The sequence below is a fragment of the Candoia aspera genome, chromosome 18 (genome assembly GCF_035149785.1).
Source record: "Candoia aspera isolate rCanAsp1 chromosome 18, rCanAsp1.hap2, whole genome shotgun sequence".
NCBI classification, from domain to species: domain Eukaryota; kingdom Metazoa; phylum Chordata; class Lepidosauria; order Squamata; family Boidae; genus Candoia; species Candoia aspera.
In genome coordinates, this window is record NC_086170.1 from 2,869,900 (window position 1) to 2,889,062 (window position 19,163).

At 46.5% G+C, this 19,163-nt stretch overlaps 1 protein-coding gene and 2 long non-coding RNA genes across 4 annotated transcripts; all 3 read left to right on the forward strand.

The window, feature by feature from the left end:
- Positions 1-2,223: 2,223 nt before the first annotated feature.
- LOC134507231 (uncharacterized) lies at positions 2,224-3,888 on the forward strand. Its single transcript, XR_010068876.1, has 3 exons — positions 2,224-2,312; positions 2,878-3,002; positions 3,738-3,888. It is a non-coding gene; the product is annotated as an uncharacterized LOC134507231 (long non-coding RNA).
- A 1,136-nt stretch (positions 3,889-5,024) lies between these two features.
- Positions 5,025-6,995, forward strand: LOC134506986 (solute carrier family 2, facilitated glucose transporter member 5-like). 2 transcript variants are annotated; one of them, XM_063317383.1, is made up of 4 exons: positions 5,025-5,125; positions 5,403-5,513; positions 6,485-6,586; positions 6,880-6,995. In XM_063317383.1, exons 1-4 carry the CDS (start codon positions 5,027-5,029, stop codon positions 6,961-6,963), a joined length of 396 nt encoding a protein of 131 aa, XP_063173453.1. In that variant the 5' UTR covers positions 5,025-5,026; the 3' UTR covers positions 6,964-6,995. The 2 variants fall into 2 exon arrangements, with proteins under 2 accessions (XP_063173453.1, XP_063173452.1); XM_063317382.1 differs by having other exon boundaries at positions 6,485-6,995.
- Positions 6,996-16,908: 9,913 nt separating this feature from the next.
- Positions 16,909-18,289, forward strand: LOC134507128 (uncharacterized). The gene is made up of 3 exons (XR_010068875.1): positions 16,909-17,264; positions 17,733-17,799; positions 18,183-18,289. It is a non-coding gene; the product is annotated as an uncharacterized LOC134507128 (long non-coding RNA).
- Positions 18,290-19,163: the final 874 nt, after the last annotated feature.

The window sequence follows — 19,163 nt, forward strand, 5'->3', positions numbered from 1 at the left end:
TGATCTTGCCTGACTGGGAAGAAAGTGCGGACAAACTGACTTAGGATGTGGATGGGAGACCAGAAGGAAATCATTGGGTGGTCAGCCCAATGATTGGGTGGTCAGTGGGTGGGGAAGTTGGAAAAACATTCTGTAGCAAATGGTTGGGAAAATTATGTGCAATCACTGGAAGCCCAATCTTTATGGAAATTCATGCAAAAGAGCTCCTAACTGCCAACCGCTTTTCCCGGAATGTCCCCGCCTCCTTTCCCTGATTGGCTCCCTCCGCTGCCCCAGCGCTCGTTCAAAAGAGAATAAGGCTGCGTGGATCCGGTTTTCCCCCTTTCTCTCCGAGACAGACAAGAACAGTAAGTGTGCATTTCCCCCCACTTTCCAGCCTTAAACTCCAAAGCCGGAGAAGTCCCGTGGTTCGGGAGGGCCATTTCAATTAGCAGTTATTTTGCCCAAACTGGCATCTTCCAAACGGGCTGGCAGAGGAGCAGTTGAGGAGACGAGGAGGGTGCCAACGGATTTGGGGGGCTTATGGAAGAAAACCAGGGACTGAGCGCGGAGCTCTCAAGCCAATATTTGAAAGAAAAGACGAGGAAAGCCTTTCGCTTAGGTCTGTCCCCTCCCTGTAATTTCCTCTTTGTCCATTGGCAACTGGCCCTATGGAGCCTCCCTGGTCTGCAGCAGTCTACCTTTGAAAAAGTGCAATCGGAGAGCACTCTCTGGCTGGATTCAGGGGGAGAATTGTCCGTAAATATGGTGAATGAACGAATGAACAGACATATTTGCTTTTCTCCGTTTTGCTCGATCAGGACGATATCCAGGGCACGATGGAAGACGAAGAGGACTCAGAGCCCACCATCCGAGATAATGTGAGTCTGGAGGGTTGGATGAATATTTTTTTTTTAAAAAAGGGCAGGACTTAGCCAATGTTCGGGAACCTCCTGAAGCTAAGCAGGATTGGTCCTGGTTAGTGTTTGGATGGGACACACCAGGAAACGCCAGGGGTGCAGCCTAGCTTGGAACTGGGCTTGACCTGAGGAAGAAGTTTCTTTCTGAAATATATTAAAAAAAAAAAAAGAAGATTACCCCCGCGTCACTCCACCCAAGCGAGAAATCGAAGGGGTGAAGTGATACAGGAGGTGTGAGAACTGGATGTTGGGTTGCTTTCTGTCCTTTCCATTGAAGGAAGTGTGTTGTTGTCGTTTTCCCCCCCTCTTGCTGCCCCTTCTAGAAACTGACCAGCCCGCTAATTTTCTCGATAGTAGGTTCTTCTTTGGGGTATCTCCAGCATGGATATTTGCTGTTCCTGATGCACAGCAAGGTTGTGGTAAGTTAGTCCTGCTGGGTACTCCTGGGTTTGGGACTTCGCAGCCGTTCACACAACCTGCTGCTCTGCCTGAGGGCCGTTGAGGTTGCCCTGTATTGCCCCACGTGTCTCAGCTTGCACAGCATGCAGAAGCTGGCTTGGCCCACCCCGTCACATTTTCCAGCTGCATTGGCTGGGGTTTTCTCTTGGTTAAATTTATGCAGGTAGTCCTCACTTAATGACCATTTGTTCAGCGATGGTTCAGACTTACGACGGTGCTGAAAAAACCAATGTACAACCGGTGCTCACGCTTACAATTGTTGCAGCATCCTGCGGTCACATGATCGCCATTTTCAACCTTCCTGTCTGGCTTCGGACAAGCAAAATTAATGGAGAACCGTGTGATTTGCTTAATGACCATGTGGTTCGCTTAATGACTGGTGATTCGCTTAATGACCGCCACAAAAAAGGTCATAAAATTAGGTTGGATTCACTTAATGACTGCTTTGCTTAGCAACCAAAATTCCGGTCTCAGTTGTGGTCATTAAAGTGAGGACTACCTATATAGCTGCCTATCTCACACCCAGAGCTACCCAGCCAACTGCAAAAATTCTTGGTTTCCTGGGGCGCATGCTTTATTTTCAGGCTGCCTTCCAGATTCCTTAAAATGGCATCTCGGGATCTGGAATTTTCCTTAGGGACTGTGAATCCTTCCTGATCTCTCCACTGGCAGCCTACCTCGCAGGGTTGTATGTTTGACGGAGGCAGCCATCTTGGGTTGGGGGCCGCCGGGCGAGCTGATGGGGCACAGCTCTGTGTTCCTGACGCAGTCCTCCATTGTTGTGTTCTTTTATGTTTTTAAGATAATGATACAGCTGCTCAGTCTTGAGAGGGAACAGTATGAGAAAAAAACTGCGCTTTACCAGTTCTTAATATTAATCACCGTCGTTTTCTTCCCCCTTGGAGCCCTTTGGGGGGTGTTTCTTTGCGGATATTTGGCAAACAGATACGGCAGGTATTGTAAATAGAATTCCAGGGCCGTGGATATACAATAAGGGCCAGATTTTGGCCGTTTCTGGCACCATCAGTCCCATAGATTGGCATGTAAAAGTGAACCCCTGTCCTGGGCTTGGGCAGGGCACCCACTTAGCTACTAACCCTCAGGCCTTTGGGCACACAACACATCGACCCACTCAAAAGAGAGCCAAGGTTTAAGTTAGCCAAGATTATTGTGTTCTACAAATGCCATGTTGGGTCAGCAGCATGCTGGGGTTCAACATCCAGGGGGAGACATCAGAAGCTGGGCTGATCTTCATTCCATCCCCGACTGTGCTAATACTCGATATATTTTGAACACCCAATTTGCTCAGGAAATCATCAGCTTGGCTCCCCTAGCATCTGCAATAATAAATATCATGTAGGTATTTTGCTGTTTGGCATAACCTCTTGTGATTCCAGGAACAGATTGTTTCTTTGGAAAAGAAAATCAAGATGTTTCTGGCGGTTCATAGCTCCTGGCCCACGCAGCGATTCTGAGGCTCCTGCATGCTGAATGCTGTTCTTTTCCTGTGTCTTTTCAGAAAACCTACTCTACTAATTAATAATGGAATTGTTATCGTTTCGTCTGCTGCCCTGTGTCTCGACAGAATAATCCAGCTTTCTAAATTCACCATGTTTGCTCGTTTTCTGGCAGGGTTAGGGTCAGGTGAGGAGGTGGCCTGGAGTTACCATCTTAATTTACTTTAAGACTTCAGAAGAAAAGCCGGACTCTTTGAATTAAATGACCCTTAATTTAGGAATTCAGCCTTGCGGTCCCAGACACATTCTCAGCTTGTTCTCAAAACCTTTTTCGGACTAGCATAATGGGCTGCTCAGAACCTGGGAATCGGGATGGCCGTTTGCAAATATTCCAAGCATAGAACATCTGGGCATCCTTCCTTTACCAAGAAAACAGGGAGCTATTTCCCTGGTGAATCCACCGGGAAGGCCCAAACATCTCTCTAATGCATGTAGAGATGGATCAGGTTGCCAAGACTTCTGCAATCTAACTCCATCTCCCTTTCAATAAATCTGGTTAAAGAAGACTCTGAGACACTGGGAATTTCATCGTAAATTGCCGGCGGTCAGATTCCTACATTGGAATGACAAGGAAGAGCTGGCTGCCGCAGAAGGGTGTGGTGAAGCAGGGGCCTCTTTGCACATAATCCGATTCCTTGGCTCCATAATCGGCTTTGGGTTGCCTGCCCAAAATGGAGTGTCAGGCAGGAACAAATCAAGGTTGCGTTGGACATAACAGCACCCTTATAACGCCGTCTTCCCCAACCTGGAGATTTAAATCCCAGAATCTCAGGGCCAGCCATGTGCCGTAGAGGCCTCAAAGTTTTGCACGCCGTAATGCACGCTGTGACTGCGATGCTTTTTTTTAATTTCATCCCACTAGGTTCCTTCAGTTGCTCTGTCCCCATCTACATCCTTGAAATCGCCCCCTTGAATCTGAGAGGAGCCCTGGCAACAACTTCCATCTTCTTCCTCAGCTGGGGCCATCTTTTCGGCCAAATTTTAACCATCCCCCAGGTCTGGGGGAACAAAGACAGTAAGCATTTCTGCTTTCATCACCCCTGAAAGCTTTAAGTCATGCTGTAGCCAAAAGCCCGGGAAGGGTGCCTTTGTTTTAGAAAAAGGCCCAGTGCAGAAGGTTCACATCAAGGGAAGCAGAAAGGAGAAATGTTGGTTTTGAAACCTGGAGTGAAGCCTTCAGCGTCCTATCTTTCTCCCTCCCTCCCTCTCTCTACCATAGATTATCCATTATTAGTGGCCATTACCTCTGTATTTAGCATAATTAGCACTGTGCTGCTGCTGCATTGCCCTGAAAGCCCCCGGTTCCTGTATATCCAAAAGAACAATGAGGCGAATGCAAGACAAGGTACATCCACTCGAGTCTGGCATTACGGCCTTACAGTCGGGCCAATTGGAGGACAAGACCAGTAGCCCTGCTTCTGGCCTTCAGATCTTCAGGGCCCGGCTGGTCCTCCCAAATTTAGCCGTTGCAAAAGGCAGCACCGTAAGGGGCCACGTTTCAGACGGCTGTCAGAAGCCCTTTGTACCGTCTTGGGGGTGTCCGCCGCTTCGGGTGGGAACAGAAAGGGTGGGGGTCCCTCTGGAGGCCGGGAGGTCGTGGCCAGAGATGGCCCTCCCCAAGGACCATCTTAACAAAGATGGGAGACCTCACCCCTTCTTCCTCAGTGTGGAAAACAGTGTTTTTTGCCCCACCTTCCCTGCATTGACCAAGTTGGAAGCCAGCATCCTACAGTCCGCCTTGCAGGAGAACCGGGCGGACCCTCCTCTTTGTGAAATAGAGCGAGGGTCCCTCGGAGCATGGCTGATGGGACCACCTAGTTTTCAACAGCTTTGAGTCTGAGCTGGAGAGGTGAAAAGAAAAGGAAGGAGAGAAGGAAAGAAGGAAAGAAGAAAGGGTGATGGGCTAGAAGCTTGGTTCCCACCATCTTGAAGCCTTGGTCCAACCCAGCCCCACAAAATCCCGGCATTCAGACCAGTTGGATGGGATGCTTGGAACCCCACCCCTCTCTGGCTCTCCAGATTCTTCTTCCTTCCTTCCTTCCTTCCCCTCCTCTTCCCCTAGTTTTGAAGCAGCTGAGAGGGAACGAAGATGTGGAGGACGAGGTTGAAGAACTTTGCCAGGAGCAACATGCTGAAAGGAACCAGAAGAACATGACGGTCTGGCGCCTGCTTTGCTTCCGCAGCCTCCGATGGAACGTCTTCACCACCGTTGTCTTGGTCTCTGGAAGCCAATTTGTGGGCGTGAACGTGGTTAGCTTCGTCCACGGGTGGCCTCACGCAGAAAAGACATGGCCATTTGCTTTAGCGCGGTCCAAATTTGGAGTCTCCGACTTCCAGAAGTGCTGAGTGCTGGATTTTAGCCTGGAATGGAGCTTCTTGCTCCACACCCTGGTGGGCTGCCCATCGTCCAGGCTGTTCCCGGGCTCGGGGACGACAGAGGGGTGGAGAGGCAGCTGTGAGAGTTTGCAAAGGGAGAAACCCTACTTGTGCGTCCATTTGCAGCCTGGCCTCTTGCCTTTGATTGCAGGCCTCCGTTTTCCTCAAGTGGATCTATGAGACTTTGTCATTGTCTACCAAAGCCATAAGTCTCATTCCGCTAGCCGGAACCATGATCGTCCAGATGATGCTCCTGACCACTGTAAGCCGCCCAGAATTCCCACTTTCTTCCCGGGTTGTTCAAATGATCAGCCGCTCCTGTTGCCCGACCGACTTGGGGTGATGTATCCCAAAGCGATACAACCAGCAGGGAGTAGTGCTAAATAGCAAGAAACGAAGCAAAATTTGGTTGTGGTCACGGGCCAGGAATCTAACGGCTAAGATTCAACGCTGACTTGACGGTGCATTTTCCACCCGTTGAATCAAAGCTGACATGTGAGAAAATTTTCAGCAAATTTCAAAGGGACACGAGGTTGGCTCCGCAGGGAGTCAGTCTGTCCTGTGGGGGGGACATCATCACAGCACAGACATGTCCTGAAGTAGTAACGTTTTGCCATGGAATGGGTGATGTTAGATTTTTTTTAAAAATCTTTTCTTTTTTCTCTTGATCATCCTGCATCTGCACATGAGAAATAAACAGCCAAGACCAACACTAGACAAGCCCAGAGCTTGGATAATTGCGAATTTGTTATTCTGGCCAATGCTGCTAGCCCAGCACTGGCCTTGCCAAATGCTGCATTTTGAGAAGTAGAATTTTCCTCTCGAGGGCTTGATTGACCAATGTGCCATTCAAATCGGTGTCGCCTCCTAGCAACCACATAGATAGATTTTCTCCATGACAGTCTGTGCCTAACCTGGTCCTCCAGATCTTCCAATGGTTCACTCATCACCACTATAACTGAGTCCATCCACCTGGCTGCTGCTGGTCCTCTTCTTCTCTTTCCTTCCACCTTTCCCAGCATTATGGACTTCTCCAGAGAGATGGGTCTTCTCATAAAGTGTCCAAGTAGGATCATTTGAGCCTGGTCATTGGTACCTCAAGTGAGGACTCTGGGTTGATTTGTTTGATGATCCATTGGTTTGTTTTCTTGGCTGTCCAGGGTCTTCTGAGAAGAGAAGAGTCTTCTCCAACACCAAAAGTTTCAATATTCTTCTGCCTTCCTTTTTTTCTAGATATTCACCATTGAGACCTTAGGGCGGAAGTTTCTCCTTTTGACTGGCTTACTGATTTGCACCCTCTCAAATATTGCCCTAGCCTTCTCTCTTCAGGTTCAGGTGGGCAACCCTACCACTCTCTGCACCAGGGTAACTTGGGTGCCACCCAGTTTCCTTCCCTGTGTTTGCGCGCACACATCCTCCCAGCCACTTAAAATTGATCTTGTCAATTTCACTTAGTTGGTCAATTTTGCCAATTGGTCAATTTCACTTAGTAGGTCAATTTCACCCTGTTCATCAATTTCACCCAATTTGTCAATTTCACCCAGTTCATGCCAGTTTCCTGGAGATGGGATTCCCAAACCCTGTGGAAACCAAGTGGCTGGTTGAAGGTGCTTCCTTCCTCCCCACAGGTCAACAATCCCTCCCTGGCCTTCATCAGCATGGTTTTGTTCATCCTCTTCTTCATGGGGGACATAATGGGACCAGGTTTGTGATCAGATGGGATGCAGAGTTTGCACAGGAGAGGCAAGACGGGGTTTTGTGTGTGGGTGTGTGTGTTTATTACTGGTATATTGCCCACAAGACCTCACCTCTTCTCTCCACCCAGTTTCCATCTCTTCTGTGATTGTTGGTGAGTTTTTCCTTCAGTCGTCCCGGATGTCCGCTTTTGTGCTTGCGGGGTTGGCCAGTTGGATAAGCCATCTTATCTCGGTGCTTATGTTTCTTCTGACTGAGGTGAGGACACTGGGATCCCTTTGCAGGTTCCACATTTATTGATTTAAAAATTGACCTGCGCCATCCTTTGGGAGTTTTTCCCATGGGGAGGTCTGCGCATCTCATGTGCCCGTTGCATTTGAGATTCCCTCTCCTATTTTTAATTTTCTGTTTCCACCTCTAGCCACGCCTCAGATCCTACTCTTTGCTCCTTTATTGGCCCTTCAACACCCTCACCTTTATTTACATTTTACGGATGGTCCCGGAAACCAGCAGCAAGACGTTTCAGGAGATCCAGAGGAACATGGCGGCCCGCATCCCCAAAATATTCAGAAAAGCAGTGGCCGAATAGGAACAGGAAATGTATTCCTGCCCTCTCTTTTAAAAGTTGATATGAAAAAAATGAAGTCAATCAGACACTAGCCGCAGTCTTTATGTGCTTACTCGTTTTGTTTTGTTTTTAAGTGTAGGATGCTGGGTGTTAGTTTGGCAAAAAGATTGGCTTGGAAATTTAGCAGAGCTGGGGGAGGAGATGGTTAGCTGGGTTGCGGAGAGGAATGGGGTGCCAGCCCTGCAAGGTAGGCCAGAACAGAAAATCAACTGCAGGAAAGCTGAAACTACCTTTATGGAGATTGGCTATAAGAACATTGGCTGACTGTGCTTTGCCTCCTGTCCTTCGTATGCCCCAGGGAACCAGGAAGCCACTTCTAAATATTAACTTGCTTCCCAGGACATAAAGAACATTCCAGCCCTTTCTGGTTATGTTACGATTCTTGCATATTTCTGACAAGGTCATTTCCCCTGACTCTCTACAGGGGATTACAGGAAGATCTGGAATTCAGCTCCCCATTATACCAAACGTTTCTGGTTTTCTCCTGCCCCTTTCTTGCAATAGCAGTATCTCCCCATCTGCTTGGATGGGAAATGGTTTGCAACAAAAAGGAGCGTTGCTAAAATAATACTTTAAATGCCCCGTGGCCGCCAGCAGAATGAAACTGGATGCACATCTTTCTCCACCGTTTTTGTTCTGGGGTTGTTTTGAGTTGTCTTGCCATAAGGCACAAGATGACAAAGCAGTGTTTCTCAACCTTAGTAACTTTAAGATATGTGGACTTCAACTCCCAGAATTCCCCATGCTGGCTGGGGAATTCTGGGAGTTGAAGTCCACATATCTTAAAGTTGCTAAGGTTGAGAAACACTATAACAGAGAAAGGAGATGCAGAAGGCAAAATACAAAATAAAGTAAAGCAAAATAAAGTAATATAAGAAAATAAAATAATGTAAAAATGAAGGGAAGAGAAAGGAATATGGGTGACTGATCAGCAATCTATTTGATAATTTGGTAATCCTTATTTCTGGCTCAGTTGTAAGATTCTAGAGCTGGATAAAAACGAGGATGTAATAAGTGTATTATTTACTGACCGGCATATCGGACGTGCACACCCAGGACTATCTGCCAAGACTCCGGGATCGCCAGTGAAGCCCAGATTATTAAAATAATTTACCTGCGAAAAGTACGCACGAGAAAAAGTGACTTATGTTTAGAAAGGCCTGGAACGTGCAGGCCTGACGGTGGGGCTTTTCAAAACTTCCTGCCAGCCGTCCTAGTGAAAAATGGCATTCCCCCTGAGTGTGGATTTACTTCACAAGGCAGAAAGGGCCCCGAAATGGAGATCTTGGTTCTAATGTGCTTCCCTTGTTTGCAAAAAGACGTTTAACTGGGTCACCGGACGCTGTGGCAGATGGCTTTGGGTGTGTCTTTCCATGTTTTTGCCCAGTGCCAAATCAGCCCGTTGGTTTGGGTCTTGGCCCAGCTTCTGGCCCATGACCCCAAAAGTGAGCCAGTCCTTTGCCCCTTTTGATGCCCACCCAGCGGCCACATACCCAAATGGGCTTTTTCTGTTCCATAACTCCCTTGTCTTGCGTGCGTTGCTCAAAAAAGCTATCAAGGAACTGTGGTATATGGAATAATACAATTTGTAAAAATAATAATAATACCAATTATTATTGATATTATAAGGCAAAATCATATAGATCTTGGTTGGGGGAGATTTTAAGGTATAAATACTAATATTAGTTAATAGCAAAGTTTAAGCTAGTGAGTAACACAATGATAAATAATTAAACTAACATGAAGACAGAAAGAGACAGTTAACACAGGTAAAGGTTTAAATGTGTAAAAGCCTTGGGCTAATGAGGTGGCTTACAAGTAAGAACTCTTTCAAAAGAAACAAAGGGAAGCAATTGGTCTCTAACTAATTAGCCTAACACTGACCAACAGAGGAGACATATGAACAAAGGCTCCTCCAGGGTGTGCTAAGCAAAGGAGATAGAGTAAATGTAACCATATGAGATATTGTCCTATGAGGATTTCACTGTGTGAAAACCTTGGAATGTTTCAAATGCTTCAAAATAGGCTTTTACAAGCATAAGCAAAATAAGATAGAGGGGTCCAGGGAATGAGGCGGTCGGAAGATTGTGCGTCTGAGTGCCCAGCCAATGGGTAAACAGGCCAGAAAGGAGAAGGGGGAGGCTGGACAGGGAAAGGTATAAGAAAGTGTGTATTTGTAATTTTGTGTGTGGCATCTTTCCTTTTGATCGGACTCTGCGTAGCCTGGTCAAGGTGCCCACCGCGCTTTGCAAACCGCTTCAAATAAAGTAAGTTCCTTTTCAGAAATCTCTGGTCCAGTTCTCGTGTTTTTCATATCTAACAAATTGGCGCCCAACGTGGGGCTCTGCACAGCACCTCGGGGCCGGATGGGGGCCACGGTCTGACCCCCTGGAAGACGCGTCCTACCCAGTTTTAGGTAGCCAGGAGGGTGGAACGTGGAGACTCCGGCCTGAGAGCAGAGGTGTTCGAGCCAAACGAACAAAAAGGACGGACCATCGGAGCACTCTGAAAAGGAAAAAAGGAAGGGTGAGGGATGTCAGAAGGGTGATGTTGCAGCCCCTGTAAAAGGCCGGGAAACTCCACGCGTGGACCCAGGTGAGTAGACTTGGTGGAAACAGAGCGCCACTTTAAGACACCTGGGCGGTTGGGGGATTGGGTAGGTCTCTCCAGGTTCGGAGATCCAGTGAAAGTGTGTGTGTGTGACGCCCCGAGGGCCTCAGAGGCTGGCAAGGCGGAGTGAGAGTGGATCCCCAAAACACCGCGGTTCCATACCCCCGAGAGGGGATTGGCCGGAGAAGGGGAGAAGCGGAAGTGAATAACTGGATCGAGGAAAAACTGGGAAGGGAGAGTCTGAGGAACCAATAGAGGCAACGGTAAATTCCCTTCTGGGTAACTCCCGAGGTTGTTGTGTCCGCTCTGGGACGATTGGGAACGCTTCTTGAAACTCTTCTCGATGCCATAGGTTGAGGTTGGACTTTAAAACTAGCCAGCGCTTGCTGGGAGGCCGGCCCGGTTTTACCCCCGACAGTCAGAGGCTTAAAATTGCTGAAAAGCAAATCCAGCGTGGGCTGGAGTACTCTACTTTGGGTGTAAAACAACCAGACGATCGAGAAGGGGCCCCATAATCCGGGTGAAGGAAGGCGATAACCAAATATGGGCAACACTAAAAGTTCCGGAGGAAAGGAACGGTCCCTTCAAAGTATACCTAAAGAGAGTCCGCTCGGACTCTTGTTGGAGAATTGGGAAAAGAAACCCTATAGAAAAATGGTAAAGAAATGGCAATTAGGTAAAGAAGTCACTCAGTTAAAGGACTATGTGGGAGGGAATGGTCTCACGGACCAGGTGCCTTATGTAGAAGTCTAGTATCATGTGTCTTGGGAAGGGCCAGACCCGCCCACAGGCATTTTTGTAAGTAAAGAGGACAGCAGCAATGAGGAATGCCTTCGAGAGGGGCTAGTGCTGATCAGGATCAGGGTGAGAGAAGGCAGTAACCAAGATGGGCTGAGGAGAATATAGAGGATTTCTTAAAGGAAACGCAGAAAATCTATGTACAAAAAGAAACAGTGAAAAACGTAAGCAGAAGGGCAGGATCAGGGTAGCGACAATAAGGGAGGTTATGGAACAAAGGGAACACAGCAGGACACCGCCACTCAGAGATGAGGAAAGTATAGGTGTGGAAATGGCGGGGAAGAAGAGAACCAGTAGAAATCAATCCTGGGAGTCCTTCAGGACTGTCAGAATTTGTATGAGTATGTGAAAATGTTTTCTGTTTGTAGGTAGTTTCCTGTGTATTGGTATGTATATTTGTTGAGGGAAATGGTGCAGAGTGTGTGTGTGAGCTTGTCCCTTAAGGAGTTAAACGTGAGTCTGTCCCTTTCAGGAACTGAACTCCTCCGCAGTAAAAGGGGGAATGCTTCAGGTTTTCGGAGATCCATAGCCCTGGCCAGGCTGCAGGTCTCCCAAATTTTTGGCTATGCAATCCCCTCTGTTATTTGCTGTGAATGGAGGGACATGGGATTTGATTGTGCCATGTGTTCAGTGCTGTGAGTAGGTGACCAATTTAATTTGTGTGGAAGGGAATTGGGTAAAAGTGAATTAAATAAAGTGGAGGAGAAATAAGAATGAACTTGTGATGTTGAGATGACTTGAGAGAAAGAATGCCTATGGGGTGGTACACAATTTTGGAAAAATATGGTTAGAGAGGGGACTAAAGGGAAAGAAGTTTTTCCCTGTAATAACACCACAATTACAGGAGCTTAAGTAAAGTTATCCTAAACCCAGAGGAAGAAGCAAGCTGGATTACCCATGGGGCAGTAACAATAAACTAATGTTGCCAGAAGGGATAGAAATAGTAACTAAACCAATTATGCAAAGGGTATACCAAAGGTCACACTGAGGAACACAAGCCTTGTGTTTTGGGTTGTTTGCTTAATTCGAATTTGGAAACAAGAGCTGAGGATTGGCAACTGTATGTGGATGGAAGGTTGGATGGATGAAGTGTCAGTGATTTAGCTGAGAGTCTGTGGATTGGATTGATGCAAACCCACAATCCAAGGTGACAAGATATTCAGACTTTGTTATCAGTCTTCCCGACACTGGAGGAACAGAGGATGGTTATTGAAATAGGAAAGAAAAGGGAAAGGTTGGGAGGATATTCTGGCAGAGCCCATAAATGAACAGGGTGTTTGCAGGGCAACCCCAAGAGGAAGAGAGAAAAAGAAAGATGAAATGCCTTGTTTTTAACTCAAGGTTTGCGGCCCCAAAGAGGGGGAGGCAGGGGAATTCTCGGAAGATTGGTCGAGGAGGTATTCCATGGGATGGAAAGCTCGGGGAAACAGACAGGCACGAAAAGGACCTGGAGAGACGCAGGCTCTCTGGGGAGGGGAGTTGAGTTGAATCACAATAGGGCAGTTGAGTGTAGATTGTCTCCAATAGGCCTGGGAGCGGCTAGATTCATCTTGATGGGAGCTATCGCCCTTTTAATAAAGCATTCCTTTCTCCTGGCTGAGAGGCAGGGAGGAAGAGCTTCTGTGTTCCTGCAGGGCTGTGATGGATTGCATGTGGCAACAGCCTGTTGAGGCATTGGTGTGCAGTTTTCTTTTTGAGAGCATTTGTTTGTCTCAATGTGCGCGTACATGTAAGGTTGAGAAACTGTTTTGAGTTGTGAAAAGAGAGTTGAGAGATTATGTGAGTCTATTCCTTAGGAGGCTGCAGGTTCTGGCCATGCCTGCATCCACCATTAATTCTGGTTTTGTGTGTGTGTGTTGTGATTTGTGTAATTTGAATGCATATTATGGGAAAGTTGAAAGGTTTTTGTCGATCCTTTCCCACTTTTTTAATTGTTTGAGGAGTATGTGTGTTTCATTATTTGCCCAATCTCACCCAAACTCCCCCCTTCAGTCTGCCTCTTGCCTGCTTGTTACAGGCTTGAGGACCCAGATGAGGGGACAGAGGGGTGACAGAGGGGAGGGGCAATGCTTTTACAGAAGATCCTTTACTCCCCCATCTTTTTAGGATTCTTCCTTTTACAATACCTTTACACACACCGGGGACAATCTTTTAAGTTTCAGAGATTTCTCTTTCTGCTGTGGAAGGAAATGATTACTCTTCTTGTGAAAAGGGGGGGAATGTGGGCAGTTTCAGAGAGGCAATGACTCAGAGAAGGGGGGGCACCCCTTTGCTCTCACAGCTCCACTCTGCTCTGCCCCTGCCATTCTAGTTTTTAGAAAAGTGTGTGTTTTTATAAATTTTATATGGATTAAATTTTAATCACTCCTCAACATAGCACATGATGAGATAAAAACAGGAGAGGGAGAGGAAAAATAAAAAAAAATAAAAAAATTTGGACAACATATGGTTTTAGTAGAGCTTCCATGGACTGGTATGATCTATCTGAGTTTTGTTTTTGTTTTTTGTTTTAACAATTTTGACTATGGAAACAGTCCAAACACTAGCTAAACTCTTATGTCAATGCTTTCTTGTTTTTCTAGTTTTACAAGTTTTGATTTTAGGGAAGTTATTGGGGAATTAAATATTGGCAACTGAAATATAATATTGTTTTTATTAAAAAAAATGAATTGACTTTAAGTCATTATATATATATATTAAAATTAGAGGTTTGGCTGTAAAAGTCTTGACCCAATTTTGGGGGTTTTGAAAGAGACTTGTTGTTTAAGCAATTGGGTCAGCCTACTTACTTAGGGTGGCATTTTGCTAGGGCAAGAAAATTAGTTTATCCAAAGTAGTGCTTAGATATATCCAAAACTACACCTACCAATCTAGTCACATGGGACAAACACTTTAGGGGTTGTGTGTCTAGAATATTTATTTGTCCTGGAATCTTTTTGAAAGCCAAACAGGTGTGTGTGAGAAATATGTGGTATGCCAAAAGGACAACCCAAAGACCAACCAGGTTCAACTCCAGGGGAACCTCCAAAGGGGGGTGGCCCTGGGGTGAACTGTTTCTTAGAATGGGTGAAAGGCTTTCTTTATAGGCTAAAAAGACACTTGGAGGGGCTAGGACCAAAGGCAGGATTAACATGGACACAGGCCTTTTTAGTGACAATACTAAGTCTCTGGATTGCTCCTAAGAACAGACTAGCAGTCAGTCCATTTGAGATGGGTGACTCTATCTTGGAATTCTTAGTGGAGAAGTAGGAGACATGCATGCCATGGGGAAGAAATTTGTCTGCAAGCATTTGAAACAGTTATCTGCGCAAGTCTTGTCCTTGTCTCCCTATCTACAGGAACACAGAGTCCAACTGTTGGAACAGCAGACGCATCCTTTTAAGTCTGGAAATCGAGTTAAACCAGACGGAGGGGAGTCAGCAACTGAGTTGGGAGAAACCCTAAAGAAGACACTGGTGTTGCCAAATACTGCCGGACACTGAACTGTGCAGAAAAAGAAAAAAAAAAAAATGCGCCTGAACTTTTTTGTCTAATACCTTGTAGTTTTGATGACCATACGGGTCCCTGAACCTGGAAAAGAGAGTCACAGGGTTCAAGGGAAGCTTTGAAGATGCACTCAATTTAGAACAATAGGGAATTTATATTTTCATATGAAAAGGTATTAAGATACAATTCTGAAATCCAGCCTACCTGTAGTATGGAACTATGGTTAATCCACTGGTTTGAATTTGTTAGCCTTATAGGCTGGCGCCTGAGTCACGAGTGGACTGATGAACAACTATTGAAGGAGGGTGAAAAATTTAACACCTTAATAGCTTTAACTCAGAAAATAGCTTGTCAGGCTACATATCTTAATTGCTGGTTGTGTGGGTTTACAACTCTTCATGGTGGACATGGATTTAGAAAAGGCTAATGGGCTCTTAAAGAGGGCAGTGGCAAAATTGGCTCAGGAGGCGAACTTGAGGTGGCCCCAGGCCTTGCCAATTGCTCTCCTGAGAATAAGTATTCAGACATCCGAAAGACTGGGGCTCTCCCCTTTTGAGATAATATAAAGTCTTACGGGGGAAGAGAAAGCTCCAGCTTTAGGTTTGCCAACCTCAAGAAGCCTTTTGTTTTGTTTTGTTTTGTTTTGTTTTGTTTGCTTCTGAAAACAAAGGGGTTGCAAATGGGGTACTAACTCAGAAATTGGGAAATTGAAAACGGCCTGTGGCAAACTTCTCTAAGCAGCTAAAGCACAAGGCTGGCCAGCTTGCTTGTGAGCAGCAGCTAAGTGGCCATTCCATTTACTCTTGCATTTAAAAGGGGTACTTTAAAACCCAGAAGGAATAAGAGGGATGCACCGGGAGGATCATTTGACAGTGAAGTGTGTGTAGACAGGGTGGGAGTGCCTAGGGGAGTGCCGGATGAGTTCAGGGCTAGAGGCCAAACTTTGGCGGGATTTGAATCCTTTCTGTTTTGGTGGGTGATGGTCTACCGGGGATGTGGATTGGATCAACTAAATCTATTGTGGCCAACAGGGGTTCATGAACTGTACCGGAGATGTTGTGAAGGGTATTGCAGAATGGGTGGATGCCACTAGTGGGGTGGCCTGGGAGAGTGGAATGGCATTGGATGTGCTGTTGGCAGAGAAAGGGGGAGTGTGTGGTGCTGGGGGGGGGAGCTGTTGTGCCTTTATTCCGGGCAGCACAGCCCCCGATGGAACTGTTGCTTGGGCCTTGCAGGGTCTGGCTGCACTGTCTGGGGAGTTGGCTGAGGGTTCGGGGGTAGACACCTCCCTTGCAGGGTTGCTGGATTCTTGGTTTGGTGGATGGAAAGGGCCCCTAGATATAGGACAAGAGGGATTTGGGGGCGGGGGTTATTCAGTAGTTGGAAACAAGCTCTAATGATGGGGATCCTATCCCCCTTATCAAAAGCATTGTCCAAAGTACAATCAAAAGCATGATGCCTCCAAAATCAATAATGTACCAAAGCTTGGGGAGCCACGATACTCAAGGATATCTAGAGGCAAGAAACGTTTTACAACAATTCGAGTTACAAATTGAACAAACTGATAAAAATTAAAAGGGGGGATTGTGGTATATGGAATAATACAATTTGTAAAAATAATAATAATACCAATTATTATTGATATTATAAGGCAAAATCATATAGATCTTGGTTGGGGGAGATTTTAAGGTATAAATACTAATATTAGTTAATAGCAAAGTTTAAGCTAGTGAGTAACACAATGATAAATAATTAAACTAACATGAAGACAGAAAGAGACAGTTAACACAGGTAAAGGTTTAAATGTGTAAAAGCCTTGGGCTAATGAGGTGGCTTACAAGTAAGAACTCTTTCAAAAGAAACAAAGGGAAGCAATTGGTCTCTAACTAATTAGCCTAACACTGACCAACAGAGGAGACATATGAACAAAGGCTCCTCCAGGGTGTGCTAAGCAAAGGAGATAGAGTAAATGTAACCATATGAGATATTGTCCTATGAGGATTTCACTGTGTGAAAACCTTGGAATGTTTCAAATGCTTCAAAATAGGCTTTTACAAGCATAAGCAAAATAAGATAGAGGGGTCCAGGGAATGAGGCGGTCGGAAGATTGTGCGTCTGAGTGCCCAGCCAATGGGTAAACAGGCCAGAAAGGAGAAGGGGGAGGCTGGACAGGGAAAGGTATAAGAAAGTGTGTATTTGTAATTTTGTGTGTGGCATCTTTCCTTTTGATCGGACTCTGCGTAGCCTGGTCAAGGTGCCCACCGCGCTTTGCAAACCGCTTCAAATAAAGTAAGTTCCTTTTCAGAAATCTCTGGTCCAGTTCTCGTGTTTTTCATATCTAACAGAACCCATTTTCATCTGAAACCAGGATGATCTCCTTGCGTGTGTGCTTGGGTGTGTTTTGCAGGATGCTGCCAAACATCCTTGGCTAATATAACCGTGGTTTGCCAGGCGTGCGACGCCATCTGTTATGAATTATTCATGTGGGCTTAGGTTGGGACAAGGCAACAAGCTAACATGGGTTGGCTGTGGTTTAGGGCATTGCACAAACATAACCGTGTTTGCATTAAGGGGCTAGTGAACCATGTTTGATTGCGGAGAGGTCAAATTCTGACGTTTCATTCCGTATGGAAATTCATGCAAAACAGCTCCTAACTGCCAACCGCTTTTCCCGGAATGTCCCCGCCTCCTTTCCCTGATTGGCTCCCTCCACTGCCCCAGCGCTCATTCAAAAGAAAATAAGGCTGCGTGGATCCGGTTTTCCCCCTTTCTCTCCGAGACAGACAAGAACAGTAAGTGTGCATTTTCCCCCGCCTTTCCAGCCTTAAACTCCAAAGCCGGAGAAGTCCCGTGGTTCGGGAGGGCCATTTCAATTAGCAGTTATTTTGCCCAAACTGGCATCTTCCAAACGGGCTGGCAGAGGAGCAGTTGAGGAGACGAGGAGGGTGCCAACGGATTTGGGGGGCTTATGGAAGAAAACCAGGGACTGAGCGCGGAGCTCTCAAGCCGATATTTGAAAGAAAAGACGAGGAAAGCCTTTCGCTTAGGTCTGTCCCCTCCCTGTAATTTCCTCTTTGTCCATTGGCAACTGGCCCGATGGAGCCTCCCTGGTCCGCAGCAATCTACCTTTGAAAATGAGCGACCGGGAAGCACAATTTGAGGAGGCTGTCTGGCAGGATTCGGGGGGAGAATCGTTTGTAAATATGGTGGAAGAACAAACGAATGGGCGGGGTTTTTTTTGTTTTTTTCCCTCTTCATGATCAGAGGTCTGCCTGATATCCAAGGACGGATGGAAGACGAAGAGGAATCAGTGCCCACCATCCGAGATAATGTGAGTTTGGAGGGTCAGATTGTACTGAAACACTCTTTTGTCTTAATCCGTGATCATTTCTAACCTGCAGGGCAGAAATCTGGGGCTCACCTGGGAGTGAAAAAAATTAAATGACTGTTAAAGAGGGGCTTCATGTCTTGATCCAGCATGACAACACCTAGCCACCTTTGGATGGGTCGCCACAAGGAAGCCCCAGGGCTGCAAAACAGCCTGAACAATTAATAAAATAAACTTCCAACCCCCTTCAATGTCCCTGGGTGCATCCATGAAGCCGCACGAGTCAAACCTGACGGAAGACCAATTTCCTTTTTAGAAAGAAAGAACCTGCCTCTGTTTCCCCCATGCCATTCAAGTAACCACTGTTTGCTTTCCTTCTGTTCAAGCTGACAAACACGCTGATAATCTCTATGTTGGTTTCTTATCTCGGGCACTTTCAATACGGCTACTCTTTCATATTGGTTAACAACCCGGCTGTGGTAAGTCTCGCCAAGTTAATTAGGCTTTGTCTGGCACAGAGAGATCCCTGGCCTGAGTTCTCCCCACGCACCGTGCTCCAGTGTTTGGGGTGGCTGGTGGGTCGGCATAGCGGGTAAACCTGTGTAGCGTGGTGCCTGGGCGGGGTTTTTCCAAAGAAGGATGCGTCTCTGTGTTCAAGAGGAACCGTGCCAGGCTGAGCCAAGAAGCTGGTGGACACAAGTGTGTGATTTTCCCCAGCTTCCTGTCCTATTTGCGTGCATGATGCACTTGGCACCCCCACAATCCGCACGCAACCTCTTCTAAGCTCCCGAGCACTCTCTGCGAACCAAGAAGGCCATTCAGGTGTTCGGGACTGGATCTGGTTCTTAGATTTAGTTCCTGGCTGATCCAGAGATGCAAAAATCTCTCCTCTCCTCTGCCGAGAGACCTTTGAATTGCTAGAAAGACCAACAGATATTTCTCTTCTTTCATTGCTGGATGCACACCCTCGCAAGGCTGTGGTTTTGATGGTTGTGTGGATGTTTCTTCCCAAAGCTCCTCAGCTCCAACATTACCACTGAGGCAATGGAATTTTCCTGGCTCATCTTATCCCCCGGTTATGTCTACTATCCTGCTGGAGGCATCACCGGAGTCGTGTTGTTCAAAACCCTGGTGGACAAATACGGAAGGTATAAAAAACTTCAAAACAATGGGGTGGGGGGGTCACAAGTGCAGATCCTCAGGACTCTTGAGCAAAGCGAATGCCTGGAGGCATCTCCTGAAGGCCTCTTTTCCAGCTGAATGGGTCAACTCCAAGGATGCCTGGTGGGTACGTTGTCCACGCTGGCTGCGGATTTCATCCACTTCCACTGGCCTGAATTTTCTGTATTTTAGCAATAGAATTTGCT